Genomic DNA, 14376 nt, shown 5'->3' with positions numbered 1-14376 from the left:
AGCATGAAATTGCCTACCTTACTCTCTCTTGCCTATTTTCTGGTGCACATATACTTTTTTCCCCTTGGTGAACAGCCAGGAATTATGAAGGAAAAAGGAGGAATGGAGGCATAAATGTCTGCTCTATCTCCCTAGTACCTAATCACCATTCACTTTAAACACAAGAAAAAAATTCTTGCAGTCCAGTGGAACACGGGGCCTCTGAGAGGTTATTTCCAAAATCTGGATCTTCCAAAGGGATTTACCTTATTTTGACTGACTAATCTGCCTTTTTTTTCCTGCTTTGGAGGAAGAATGTGAAATGCTCTATCTCCCTAGTACCTAATCAGTAATTTTTGCCATGAAGTCATGGAATCAATCTGTTTCTATTCCTGCCTGACTTTAAGCTGGAGTTGTCCTTCATGAAGCCATAGTCTTCCCACCGAAAATATATGAACTTTAAAAATGCAATATTGCTGTTTGAGATTGAGGACAGATTTTTATTTTATTCATTCATAAATCCCCAGGAGATCAGAAAACTTTAAAAAATGGCATAAAATCATATTGTCAAAAGGGGAAAGGTGGTAGAACAAATTAGAGGCATAAACTTGAACTCAGGAGAAATAAACAAGAGAAAAGGTGATCAAGACAATCCTAACCCTGCTGTGGCCTGGTGCTGAAAAAATGAATTACTTTAGGAAGAGATTTCAGCGGTTTTGGTGCCACCCAGCAAAGGTCTTCCTACTGTTCTCTATACTGTGTTTAGATAATGCCATCCCGATATGGTTGGACTACAGTGCTCAGAATTCACAGCTTGCATAATCTTAATAAATTAGTATTATCATTGGTGAGTAGGGGTTCTGCCTCTTGATTGCTGGTTTAGCTCTTCCCATTCTAATCCCAGGATTTCATAAGATAGCCCTCCCCAACCTGCTGCCACATCAGATATGTCAGACCATATCATTTTCATCCAGCATGACTGTGTGGAGGGCACTAGGTTGGGAAAGAACGCCTTGAAGAGGGAAATAAGCCTTTTTATCTTCTGGCAGAGTAGACCAAAGACTGTGAAATGGTCTTGCTCTTCAAAACTGTAGCTGATGCCTTGGTTTCAATTAGTTTTCCTTCTATCCTTGCAGCTAGAAACTAAGACTGGGAAAGGTCTAACAGAGCGTGCTCTTTCTGAGTGGAAAACGGCTCTGAAGAGGGAACGGGAAGAGCATCAGCATCTCCTAGCTGAATCATATAGTGCTGTTATGGACCTGACCAAGCAACTTCAAATCAGCGAGAAGAACTGGGACCAGGAAAAGCTGGAACTCTTGGACCGTTTTAAGGATGAACAGCAGCAGGCAGAGCAACAGGTGAAAGAGCTGCAGAACAAAATTAACCAGGTAGGAACCAAGAATGCATCTGAAATCTATCTTGTCCTCCTAGCTCAGTTTTTTTTTCTTCTAGCAAGTATGATTGCATACAGCCTTTTTTCCCCTCATAATTAATACAGCATACTGGATGTGAAGTCATGTGTCTTTAAGAATAAACGCAGCACAAGATGGCTTGTTGAATTCAAATAACTGTTTAGCATTGGAGTAGTAATTAGTAATTTTCGGCCCCCTACTTTTTGTCTGCCTATCCAGCTTCTCAGGATTGTTGTGAGGAGGTAAACCATATGGGCATTACTGTCCCTCTTAAAGAAAGTGCAGAATAAAAATATAAATAACAATAAACAATGGCAAGGAGCAGGAGCAGGTGTCTCTGTGCTCTTCAAAATAAAGCAAAACAAATTACCAAAATCTTGTGTGATCATACAGAAGAATGCCAAAATCATACATAAGTTGGCTATATAGACTGCTGAATGCATTTCCAGCTATTACGGCTATGTTCTCATGCCGTGGCCAACCCAGTCCGTCAATCCCCTCTTTACAGCATATGCCAGCAGTACCTATATACACCTATGATAGATGCACAGTGAAACTAGGAGTAGTCTCCCAGCTACCTCAAAGACAGCTGAGTGAATGTCACTTCCTACAGGTTTCTCTTTCGACATTACAAATAACCAAAATAAAAACCCTGTGGTTGGCCTGATTGGGGTTGGCACCTCCATGGGCAAAGTTGGGAGAGCTTTACTTTTCCTTTCTATATCTGTTCGATACGCCACCTCACCCTTCTGGTTGTGAGCTGTATGTGAAAAAGACAGCAGAGAGAGAGGCAGAGCTCCTAAATCAGTCATGATTTTCTATGCTAGCAGCAGGAGAAAAGTACTAAGTAGGTAGCTGTTAGCTGTCTCAACTCTCTGTTTTAATTTAATAACATACATGACTGAGGAAGACAAAAGTAGCCCCAAATAACTGTAAATGTTGACTGGGTTATGGTGCTCACATTACACGCTAATCCCCTGCCCCTTTGACCTAGTTGTGGGAACAGGATCTATGTAGTCTCCTTTGGGAAGTAGAATAGTATAAAAATAAATTTAAAAAATGAACAATTATGTGACAGGGCCTTATGAAAGTATTCACATATGAGCATGGAGCTTCTTGGTGCAATATGAAGTTCTTGGCCAATCAGAATGAATTATGTGGGGGAGTGGGAGTGGAGGGGTGAGGGTGGGGGAGGTATTTGCACATAAGTATGTCTATTCACATTGTCAAGAGAAACAGTGTGATTCCTGTAAAATAAGAATAGATGGTCTCCCAAGCAAAGAATTAGAGCATGAAAATCGAACTGTTGCTTTCTGGAAAGCAAAGCACATACCACAGAGCAGTCTTCCCCAACTTGCTGCCAACCAGATGTTTTGTACTACAGCTTTTCAAATTCTAGGGCATGTGAAATTGCATTGAACTACTATTTCGTGCCACCCAAGACTTTTCCCCCCTATTTGTCCATCTTTCTAAATAGATATTCCACCAAAACATTGTAGAAATAGAAGTTTCATATGCATCCAAATAAGTTACAGTTGGGATATTAATATGAAAAACTAGATGTTCCATTCTCAGTGCTGTCAGTGGTCAGTATATCCATCTGCCTCCTGGTGACACATTGAACTAATTTCTTTGCAAGTTGTTAATATTCTATTAATACAACTCTGGCCAGACTATCTGCAAAATTTATCCTAAGCTTGAGTTTCTGTATTACACATTGATTTTAGAATTGATCGGCTAGAAATATTTGAGTTCTGCCAGGGACAGCTAACATTTGCCCTACTATTGCCAAGTCAGAAGGAGGTCCCTGCAGATATTAAATTGTTGAAGTACAGTGAATAAGTATATCAAGGACAAATAAGTGCTATGAACAGGCTGAGCATTTGATAACTTTGTTTTGTAAACTATTCAGCTTCAGAAGGGAGCCAACCGATGGGCCTTAAAAGCCTCTGAAATGGAGAAGCATGGTGGTAGCTGGAAAGAGGTAAGTTGAATAAATGTCACTTTATCCTAATTACAAGATCTACAAGGAGGACCAGTGTTTGGCTTGGAAGAAATCCTGTCTCAGGAAGTTTTACTCATTTTTGTTATTTATTATTGACTCTTTTTATTATTTATAATTGACTCTTTGTGGCTTACCTTTTAAAAACAAGAAACATTAAAATGAAAGTAGAGATCATATGCATCCAGAAGAAAAAAACATACAAGACTATGTAAATAATCCTATAGGGGCTAGATAACCACTCTTACCCCCAGGCCTGGGAGAACAGCCAGTTTTCAATGACTTTCTGAACCTCGTGAGTGTGGAAGCCTTATGATTCTCTAGTGGGATGTTGTTCTAGAGGGCAGGCACCTCAGCAGAGTTGGATATAAACTATAGTCATAGGCTGGAGATAAAGGGCAGGGAATGATCACATGCCAGAGTTGTGAATGTGCTAATGGCTTTTAACCAGATCCAGGACTAAGATAGATCTTAATGTGATCCAGCAAAGCACGTAAAGTTTAAGATTCTTCCTAAGAAGCAGGTAGCATCTTGACATTCTGGATTTCCCTTCCATTAGTCATGTGGTTCACAATTATCATCAGGAACAGAGCATCCTGTGTCCCAGAACTCTTTAGGCTATTTAAAGGCAAACAAGTGAAGTTTTTAATTCACATAGGGAACTGATACTTCTCTTTATCGAGGTTCTCTAAACCTGACACAAGATCATAAAGCACAGTTGATGAAAGCTTCTTTTATGTTCTTTCAGACCCTCAATGAGAAAATCACTGACAAAGAGACTGCTTCTGAAATTGATATCAAAGGAAGTAACTTAAAAAGGTAGGATATCTGCTGACTGATGGCCAGTCTAATTTTCAGTGGACATTTACACCTCATAGTCAGAAAGAAAAACATACTCTGGACATGGTATGTAGCATTACTTTTTTCAGTGCACATAAGAAACTGTCTTATTCTGACACCATCAGTAATTTGTATATTAGCATAAAGTGCTTGAGAATATCATTTTTTTTTGGTGGTCAAAAGAAAGTGGAACGTTACCAGTTTTTTTAGATCAATGACCCAGAGCAGACTAGTTTTTATTCCATTCCCATGCTGAAAAGGCAAAACATATCATTTTGATGATGGCACTGTTTTTTAAATACAAAATTACTTATGCAAGCATGGAGTTTTCTACTCATTGGCAATATAGCATAAGGCATGAGAAATTGAACGAGGTTTGCAAATTCCATGCTTGCGCCTATCTTCTGTCCATTCTGACAATAACTCCTATTTTTGGTGCTTCCTCAGGTATGTTAAGAGATGAATTGGAAAATGATAGGGGAATTGATTGGTAGAACTGACAGGAGAAAAGTAGGTACAACTTAGGGAGGACACCTAAACTTTCTCAATCCAGAAGTTATGTTGTTACTCATTGCCTTTTCTTGCCTATTAGGACAAAGTCAGTTTCTTCCATGTCCGAATTTGAAAGTTTGCTCGACTGCTCTCCTTATCTTCCTGGCAAAAGCAGCACTGTAATTACAGACAATGCCCACAACGGGAAGGGATCTCCAACTACACAGATGTTGCCTGACCCTACTGGGATCACTCCTGAGAGCTATGCCTGTGTGAACAGTAATCAACCTACACCTGAGAGCCTGGCCTTGGAGAAGCCGGATGCTTCCCCCTGTGAATGCGTTCAGACAAATGACTTACCTATGTTGGAACAGACCCAGAAGCAAATGCAGAGGAGCTATACAGCTCCAGACAAGACTGGGATCCGCATATACTATAGCCCACCTGTAGTACGCAGGCTGGAACCGCCACTAGTGCACAACAGAGAGGAGAAGATAATGGTTGAGCCTGGTTTCCTATTCACAATGGCTAAGCCCAAGGAGGAGTCAGACAGCTCAGAAGGCATGTACAGTCGGTGGCTGTGTAACTTCTCCAAGCAGCATCGGGAATTACTCGATGGTAGTACTGTTAGTGAGAAAGCTGTAACTCCGGCATCCAAATTCCCACCATCCCTGCATGACTTTGAAATTTCTGGCAACATGAGTGATGACATGAAGGAGATCACCAATTGTGTTCGTCAAGCTATTCGTTCCAGTTCTCTGGAAAGAAAGGTCAAGAGCACCTCTAGCCAGACAATGGGATTTGCCAGTGTTGGTACCCAGACTATTCAGTCTGTCAGTATTGGTTTGCAGACAGACATACCTAGAGGAAGCATCCACAGTAGCAAGAGCTGGTCTCCACGAAGCTCCTCCCTTATGTCTGTGCGCAGCAAGCAGATTTCAACGTCTCTAGACAAAGTCCATTCCAGGATTGAACGGCCCTGTTGCTCCCCCAAATATGGTTCTCCCAAACTCCAAAGAAGATCATCATCTAAGCTGGATAATTCCAAGGACCGAAGCTTGTGGAACCTCCATCAGAGTAAGCAAAATGGCTCAGCCTGGGCTCGGTCCACCACTACTAGAGACAGTCCAGTTCTGAGCAACATTAATGATGGCCTGTCTAGCTTATTCAATGTTGTGGAGCATTCTGGGAGCACAGAGTCCATATGGAAGCCAGGATGCCAAGAAAATAAAGCCAAGTCAGAAGCACCTAAATATGGGATAGTGCAAGAGTTTTTCCGGAATGTGTGTGGTAGAACTCAAAGTCCCACTTTGGTTCCTGACAAGAAAGACCCAGTTGGAGGTGACAACAGTAACAAGAAGCCAGAACATTCCTCAGCAGTGCTCCAGCAGTCTGAAAACACCTCCAAAAAAACTACGAAGCAGAGCTGCAATGAGGAACCAAAGCTGTCCATTCTAAGCCAAGGTGGCAAGGACAGAACCTTAAAGGAAACAGATGCCATTTCTGCTACTATTGCCAATGAGGTAATATTTGTTGTAATATACGAAGTGTATGCCTTAATAGCAGAAGCAAACCAGTTTTTAGCCTTCTCCCCAACCTTGAATTAAAATATAGCAAAGGATATTTTCCATCCTCTAAAAATTTGAGAGAGCCAGTTTGGTGGAGTGGTTAAGGCATCAGGTTAGAAACTGGGAGACCGTGAGTTCTAGTCCCACCTTAGGCATAATAGCTAGTCATCCTTCTTTCATACAATATCTGTTTTAGGAATGAAGTTACAGGCAAATTTACTAATAGCCTGAAGTAAAGCATACTAGATATTAGGACATACCTAAGATAGAGGTTGGGCATATGTTACACCCTTAATTAACATTTATATATTACATTTCATTTGACCACAATAATTTAAATAGACAAATCTCTGACAAATAAATCTACCTACATACTGGATATGTGTGATTAGATAAGTATATTGTAGGAAGCCTTACCCCTTCCAGTTTTTACCTATTTTTCCTCTGGGTTTCCTTGCTATATCAATCCATTTTTCTAGCTGGGAAGCCCTACAGAATGCCTTGGTAGTTCACTAATTTCTCTCTCACTTGGTACACTGCCACCCTTTATTTTACCCTGGGGTTACCTTTAGATCCACCGTCTCCTGGGCCATCTCTGGGATTAGATACTAATTAATATCTAATTATTACTAGATACAAATGATACTAGTATCGTTTGGCTTTTATGTATATCCATAGCAACTAAGCAGTAAGAGGAATATGGTTTCTAAAAAGCAAACCAGGAAATTCGCAAACAGTAAGGTTTATTGGATTTAACACAAAACAGGACAATTTTCTAGCCTACAGTAGGTATTATATAGAGACAAAGCGGGAAAAGAACGAAAATAGGAAAAGAAGTATATGAAGCTATAAATATCAACCTCAGCACAAAGAAAAAGTAAACCTGACATGCCTTAACTTGTCACTCTTCAAGCGAAGACCTTCCTTCATGATTTATTTCATGAAAAATGAGTAGTCAGTTCTAACTGCCAACTTTTTTCATTGAGCAGTTCTTTCTTTTGCGAAGAAAAAGGAAGTAATGCCAAGAAATGGCTGAGTACAACAGGCCTCAGTATAATGTAGGTGAAAGCAACATAGGATCCTGCTTGAAGGAATTTACTGCTAAGGGTAATGTGAAGATTCCTGTTCTTAGCCACCATCTCAGGTCTTCATTTGAGCCTGTTCTTTTTCACTCAGTAATTCTTTTCTCTTTGCAGGATATTGCTTGTGATTGCAGCTCCCAGTCGCTGACTTCCTGTTTTGCTCGGTCATCACGTTCAACTGTCCGACATTCCCCTTCTAAGTGCAAATTGCATGCCTCTGATGGCAGCCGGGTGGAGGAGAAAATAGGACCCTTGAATGAGTAAGAGGACTGCCATTGATGATGGAAGAACAACTCTGCCCTGGTGCTACCAATCTCTTTGGCACTTCTAGGACTGGCTGTTCCTGAGCCAGCCACAGCTAAGGAATATTGCTCTTTGATGGCTGGAGCAATATCTCCTGTCTTCTTGTAGCTCATTGAGGAGACCTGCAATGCAGAACCTGCATGGCATAGCCAGGGACAGAATGGAAGTCTCTGGGGTGATGGGTTCTTGTCCCTGGAAACCTTTCTGTTCCTTCCTGCCCACTTGCAACAGGAATTTGAGCTGTGAGAGCTGAATGCTGCCAGAATCTAACAAATCAATCTTTTACTGTGTTCATGGCATTGGATGTGTGTGTGTGCAAGTGTGTTGCATTTCCCAATTCAAGGAGATGCCCTTTTTCATTGGGGAAAGGCATTGTGGGAAAGGGCATCAGGGAATATTGTGAGCCTGCTTGTTGTGCTGACTGGCCTACCTGCTTAGTCTGTAGGGAAGAAAGCATCAGAGAGACTAGGAGGGCACTGCTTTCAAGAATCAGATGTTTGTAGGATACACAGAGAGAGAAAGAACAGATTTAGGAGAGGAGGAGACAGTCAAGGCTTTGATTAGGAATTCCACTATAATAACACCCCTCTGGACCGGGTTTGAATAAGCAGGTGGAACACAGATCAATTTTGTTCTGTCACTATATTGGAGTGGATAGCTTTCCTCAGGTGTGACCAGCCTACAGTACTGCTGAAGCCTCACACCCAGTCTGCATTATGCTAGATACTGGCCACACAATTTCAACCTATTGTAGTGGTGCCAGCAGTCACATCAGGTCTCGCTAAAAAAAAAAGGGAGGGGGGAGTCAGTACATTTTATTGTCCACTTTTAGCAGTCTGGTGTAAGCACCAGCACCAGGGAAAACATGGCATATGTTGCTTTCCTGGCCATATGTATTAGACTTCCTATGACACCTGAAAGGTGCAAAAAGAGCTGGAGTTTTGTCTTTAGGTTGTAGATGTCTTCTCTGTAGTTTAGAACAAATATTGGCCACTGTTTCTGTGTTTGAATGGCCAGAGTATAGGTAAATCCAGGGAATTTATAAAAATGGAACGCTGAAGCCTCCATGTCTCCAGACTGCCTTGTTTCCCTAATACAGATGATGGTGCTATAGCTCTTAAGAAAAATTATTTCAGCTTTTTTCTAGTGCAAATCTCAGTATCTCTGTGACCAACAGACTCAAGGTGCGGGCAGGAAATGGCAAAGTGTAGAGCTGAATAAGCACAGGCCTGATAAAACATTCCAGATTCTGGGAAGGTTGTGTGCCGCTGTACACCTCAGGATGGGACTTCTCACAATCACCCCAGCTAGCACTCCATTCACTAAACAGCCTGTTGCTTAGTAGATCCACACGTTCCCTTTCTGCAGAGGGATTTAGGGAGAAGGGGAAATGTTGGTATTCCATCTGAATTTGTAGCACAGTCCTGTTACTGCAGGTTCTTGTAAGTCTTACTTCCTCAGGGTCTCTAAAACTAAAGGAAGTCATTTGGTGACCTCAGTACAGGTAGTCCTCAGCTAACGACTGGAATTGGACTGGAATTTCCATTGCTAAGCTATGTGTTATAAAGCGCAACATCACATGATGTGCTGCTTAGTGACAGCAGTTCTGGCAGTCCCCAGTTACCATCATTAAGCGAGGATCTCACATGTCATGACTTTCGACTTCCTGCTGGCTTCTCCATTGACTTTGCTTGTGGGAAACAGGTAGGGAAGGTCACAAATTCTGATCATGGGACCGCAGGACACTGCAATGGTCAGAAATCCAGGCTGGTTGCTGAGCACCCGGACCACAATCATGTGACTGTGGGGGTGCTGCATTGGCTGTAACTTCGAGAACCAGTCATAACTACCACTCGTTCAGTGCTGTCACAAGTTTGAACTGTCACTGAACGAGTGGTCATCAAACAAGGACTACCTGTACCACGAACAGCTTCTTTATGTGTGATCCCATCACTTTGTGCAGTAGAAACAAAAGGTAGAAGTGTCTTTTTCAATGGAGAGGGAGAAAACCAGCCCTCTGGCACTCTTGTCACTTGAGAATACAACTTGGGGGCCAGACGTTTGTCATTCTTCTGTATATTAAAGCGAGGCAGGGTAAAGACTGAAGGGCATGGCTTATGGAATCCCCTCTATCCCTTTTATAATAGTTCTGCTCTGGGTCAGGTGACTGGAGGAAGGCAGGGCCTTAGAATGGAGGAGTTGGCAACGTAAGCTGCCCCAAGTTGGGTGGGCAGCCATACAAATCTTTTAAATAAATACTTCTTAAATAAGTAAACATCTTGAGCTGCTCCCTAAGGCACCTGTCCCATCAGGAGCATTGGGGGAATTTCAGCCACCCATGGAACCAGCTCATTTTCAAACCCTTTTGCTGGCTCCCCTCCCCCCCCAAATTTGGCCCCACTCTGTTCCATTTTCAGAAAGCTATCCTGCAAATGAGTGGACAGAGTCCTGACTATCTTTGCCTAATTTCTTTCTAGTATTCCAAATAACCTGCATATAGAAAGCTATGTCAGTTGGGAGATTAGAATAAAACTCCCTCTGATGTGACAGCTATTCCAAATAATGGAACTTTTGATTTGAACCAGTTTTCTAAACATGCTGCAACCCCCAACTGCTTTCTCAATTGGAATTGTCACATGAAAAAAAGGACATACTGGCTCATTTCTCACAGAACTGCTCTTGAATAAAGATATAGTAAAACCTGACTGGTCCATATCACAAGGTTAGGCTGGATCATCAAAGTCTACAGAGAAGAAGAAAAACTTTTTTCTGGCTTCTCCCATTAGTAATTGAGACACCACTCTGGGAAATCTAAAACTACTAAGTTCCCTTTCAGATTCATAAATCATTGCAAACAACATTTTCTAATGCTCCCCTTCTAGAAGCTGTGCAATTTTGAATGATTTTCAGTACATTGCTGCATTTATATCTTGCAGTTCATATTTATAATTTCTATTTTCCACTACTGTGAGCAAATACTTTCGTCATTTGCATGACAAAATTCCGGAGTTTCTAGTCCAGTTCACTGTCAAAATAATTAGAATCGTGGGAATATAAATGAGGGGGGCACGCCTTGTGAACGTTTACAGTTGAAAAGACATATAAAAATCCACTCTAAATTCTCTGCAATCTAATCTGGATTTTACAAGGTATAAATGATGCTGAACATACTTATTTTGCTAATTTATTATTGTGTAGAAGCCCAGGGAGAGGGCTGCGCATTGGGAAGTAGAACCTCTTTCTTAGCCCTTGGAGAAGCCTGCTGAGCCCATCCTCTGCCACCTCAGAGTTCCCAGGATCACCCATTCCATTGTCCATGACTTTCAAGTACATCTTCAGTTCCCTAAAGCCATTTGCCCCCTTTTGCATTCCTCTCTCAGATGCAGTCCCCTTAATAGCTAGAATGGAGTGGTGGTGTATTTTTCTGTTACAAAGGCATTTCTGAGATTTGGAGTAATGTGAGTTATGTTCTCAGATAACACCAGGGCAATTGCCTTGGTTCTTCTGAATGTTCTGCAGTAATCAGCTCTGTCAATTTCCCCCCCAAAATATTAATTGAAAGAGATGAAGGCCCATTTCATGAAGTAGTAATTTAGGAACAGATTATTTCTCTGGGACTCCATTAGGGATCTCTAAATGAGCTTTCTTGCTTATTTTTTGCCCACTGACTGATGGGTACCTACTCTTCCTGCAGCCTACCTTCCTATTTGGACTCAAAGGTCCAGGTTGCTGTTCCTAACTAGGGAGGTGCTTTAGCAGACCTAACCTGCAGCTTCAGCTGTATATGTTTCCTCAGAAATAAGTGAATTTCATGGAGTTTACTTGTGAGCAAAAAATCACTGTATTATAGATGAAGATGAAAGATGAAAACAAAACAACTTAGGGAATTTGACAAATTCATACCACATAGCATGAATCTTGAATTAAAGCAGAAAAGTGAAATGAACTTGGTTAAAGGATTTCTCTGCTTCTAGCTAACATCTTTATTGTTGGCTTGGTCAGACTCCTTGAACTGTTTTAGAAACAAAAGCTTGGGTAATCCCTCCAGCCAATCAATTCTGTTTGATTTTTCCCCAGCCATTATCTGTCTTCAAACAGATATTTATCCTGAAGTTTATTTGAAGCCCAGTGACTGGTATTTGAAAGTATCTGTTCAGTCATGCTTTCTAACTGAACAGGCCATCTTCTGTACAGAACTACAGTTGAGGAATCCCTTATAACACTGAGTTTCTTCAAATACTAGCATACTCCAAATTTGCAGGTAGGGTTGATGAGCCAGGCAGATTAACTAAAATAAATATACCTATTTAATTATGGATTTGCAGGTACAGAACAGCTAGCAGCAACCTTGCACATCAGCGCATAAGCTCATGTTTTTCTCAAGGCAGGCAACCAACTCCTAATATGGAGATTTTTTTCAAAGGATTAGAAGGGATGGGGGTGGGATCCAAATAAAAGTAACACTGCCAAATGCCTTTTGATATCTTCAGATAAAAGTGTTATTTGCAAAGGATGCAGCAGGTTATTGCTGAATTGAACAATAGTGAGGCTCATGGACATCCATGGGGGGGTCAAGGGAGGGACAACCTAAATCATGATGCAAACACTGCAACTTATATAACTTCCTTCAGATGTTGGAATGCAAGTACGTAAGAGTGGAATTTGCATCTAGGTTTCATCATGGCTTGCTAAGACTGCTGCTGGTAAGCCTGTAACACTGCCTTGGCAAATGGAAAGGGAGAACCACCAGCATCATGTTGCTTACACTTTTGTAGAGCCAGTTCCTGTTTTGTTTTAATTACATTCACGTACAAAAGGATGTGATGTTTTCTGTATATAACTTCAGACATTAATAGCTTGGGATATTAGTGTCCTTAAAACTAAACACATTTAAAATGAGAATGAATTTTTACTGAGTACTAGAAATCAAAACCTAATGAGGGATAGTGGGCCAAAACCAAGGGAATTGCATCAGGGAAGGACTTTAAGTACATGACGCCATATTCTCAGATCATGTGAGACTCAGTATATTGGTATTCAGTCTTGAGGGCTACAGGCGCACAGCTCAACCTACTTAGCTTTAATCCCAGTGAACTGTTATTTCTCGTACCTAGGTAGCTGAGTAATTTTCTTTTGGCAGGCCAGCAAGATCCATGCAAATCTCACGTCTATGGCCTTGTTCTATATCTACGCCCAACTGAAGGTGTGTTCCAATTGCTACTAGGAATCTAGTGGCTTTTGACACCTAGGCTGCACCATCTTCACCAAGCGCCTACTGTTCCAGGGAAACAAAGATATTGTCCACCTAGCTCTTACTGTTGTCATCCACGTACAATATTGGTAGCGGCTGAGCCTGTTTTCTTATGATGTACAGCACACAAAGCAGACACTAGCAACTAACCAGTAACAACTCAGCCTGGATAGCTTTTCTAGGGCAGCCTCTTTGTCCTTGCTGCATGAGTTTGTAAATGGGGGTGGGCAAAGGATAGAATTTACAATGGTTGCTAACTCATGGTGTAAATACTTCCTTTTGGGGATGGTTTTTAGTGTTTTCATTGGGAACTCCTTCCTTTTTTACCAACTTCTACTTTGAGGACTGTTGGTTTTTCATTTTTATCTATGCCTTTTAATTATTTGTAAATTTTAAAAGTTTGTCTTATTCTGTAAATAATTGTTCTGAATATTTCTGAGTATGGAGTTAATGGAACCTGGGACATTTTTGTCATTTACAAGTAACAGCCCTGTGCCTCAGACAAGATTTGTTTAGCATCCCTTTTGCCAATAAAGTCTGAATCACCAAGACATCTGGATGTTTATTCCAGTTGTACTTTGCCTTGGCACATTAATGGAAACCTGATGACCAAGGGCATCCAGAGATGTGGGCAGTTTGTTGTTCAAACTTTTTCATGGAATGCCCTTGTCATCTTCCAATTTGGAAAAAAGAATCTCAGCAAAATCTGTACCACATTGAGCACATCTGCAGACAGTGGCCATTCTAAACTGTTCTGTCAAAATTGAACTGAGCTAATGCAGCTACTAGGCTTCTCCCCTTCCCAGCAGATTAAGTCAATCATGTCCTGTTTTTCTGTACCCCAGTCACCAAGGAAGGATGTCTATGTCTGAAGGTGTTGATATTTCTCTATTCCTTTGCATCCATCTTAGCTTTCAGTTCACAGCTTCCTTTTCTGTATCTGGATGTGCAAGAAATCCATGCCAAACTCAGCAACATGTACATACTGTTGGAAGGTTAATGTGATGACTGGAACACTCGAACTTTCACTCAATTAAGACTCATAAGCTTTTGCTTAGAAATCTATTTAATGAAATGAAGCATTCAGTACAGAGTAACAGTTGCGAATGGCATTTCCCCTGCATTTCTACATTTAAAATCACAAAGGCTTCAAATCCCCCCCACTGCCCCCTTAGGTATGTGCCCCTCCTTCCTGTGTCAGCAGATGGCTGGAACAGTTTCCCGATGACCTTGGGGCAAGGAGCATCTAGCCCAAACAAACTGATTCACACTCCAACCTGGCTCCCCCTCCCTGCTGACAACTTGCGGGTTGACACGGATTGCTGGAAGATGGATGCGAGTACAATAAGGTGTTCTGGGAACATTTATTTGGGGAGCATGACAGTTAATTCAATTCATTGAAATGTACAGTATTTGTCCATTGTCCCCTTTTCATTTTCACACCTCT

At 41.3% G+C, this 14376-nt stretch overlaps 1 protein-coding gene across 1 annotated transcript in view; it reads left to right on the top strand.

Moving 5' to 3' along the window:
• Positions 1 to 8738, top strand: part of MTCL2 (microtubule crosslinking factor 2) — a 103322-nt gene extending 94584 nt beyond the window's left edge. The window contains exons 11-15 of the mRNA XM_063297248.1: positions 1116 to 1367; positions 3304 to 3375; positions 4142 to 4212; positions 4826 to 6248; positions 7490 to 8738. Coding sequence (XP_063153318.1) covers positions 1116 to 1367; positions 3304 to 3375; positions 4142 to 4212; positions 4826 to 6248; positions 7490 to 7639 — 1968 coding nt within the window. The 3' untranslated portion in view covers positions 7640 to 8738. The remainder of the gene's footprint in view (positions 1 to 1115; positions 1368 to 3303; positions 3376 to 4141; positions 4213 to 4825; positions 6249 to 7489) is intronic.
• Positions 8739 to 14376: the final 5638 nt, after the last annotated feature.

Source organism: Candoia aspera, chromosome 3, assembly GCF_035149785.1.
Source record: "Candoia aspera isolate rCanAsp1 chromosome 3, rCanAsp1.hap2, whole genome shotgun sequence".
NCBI classification, from domain to species: Eukaryota; Metazoa; Chordata; class Lepidosauria; order Squamata; family Boidae; genus Candoia; species Candoia aspera.
This window is presented reverse-complemented; position numbering and strand designations above follow the sequence as displayed.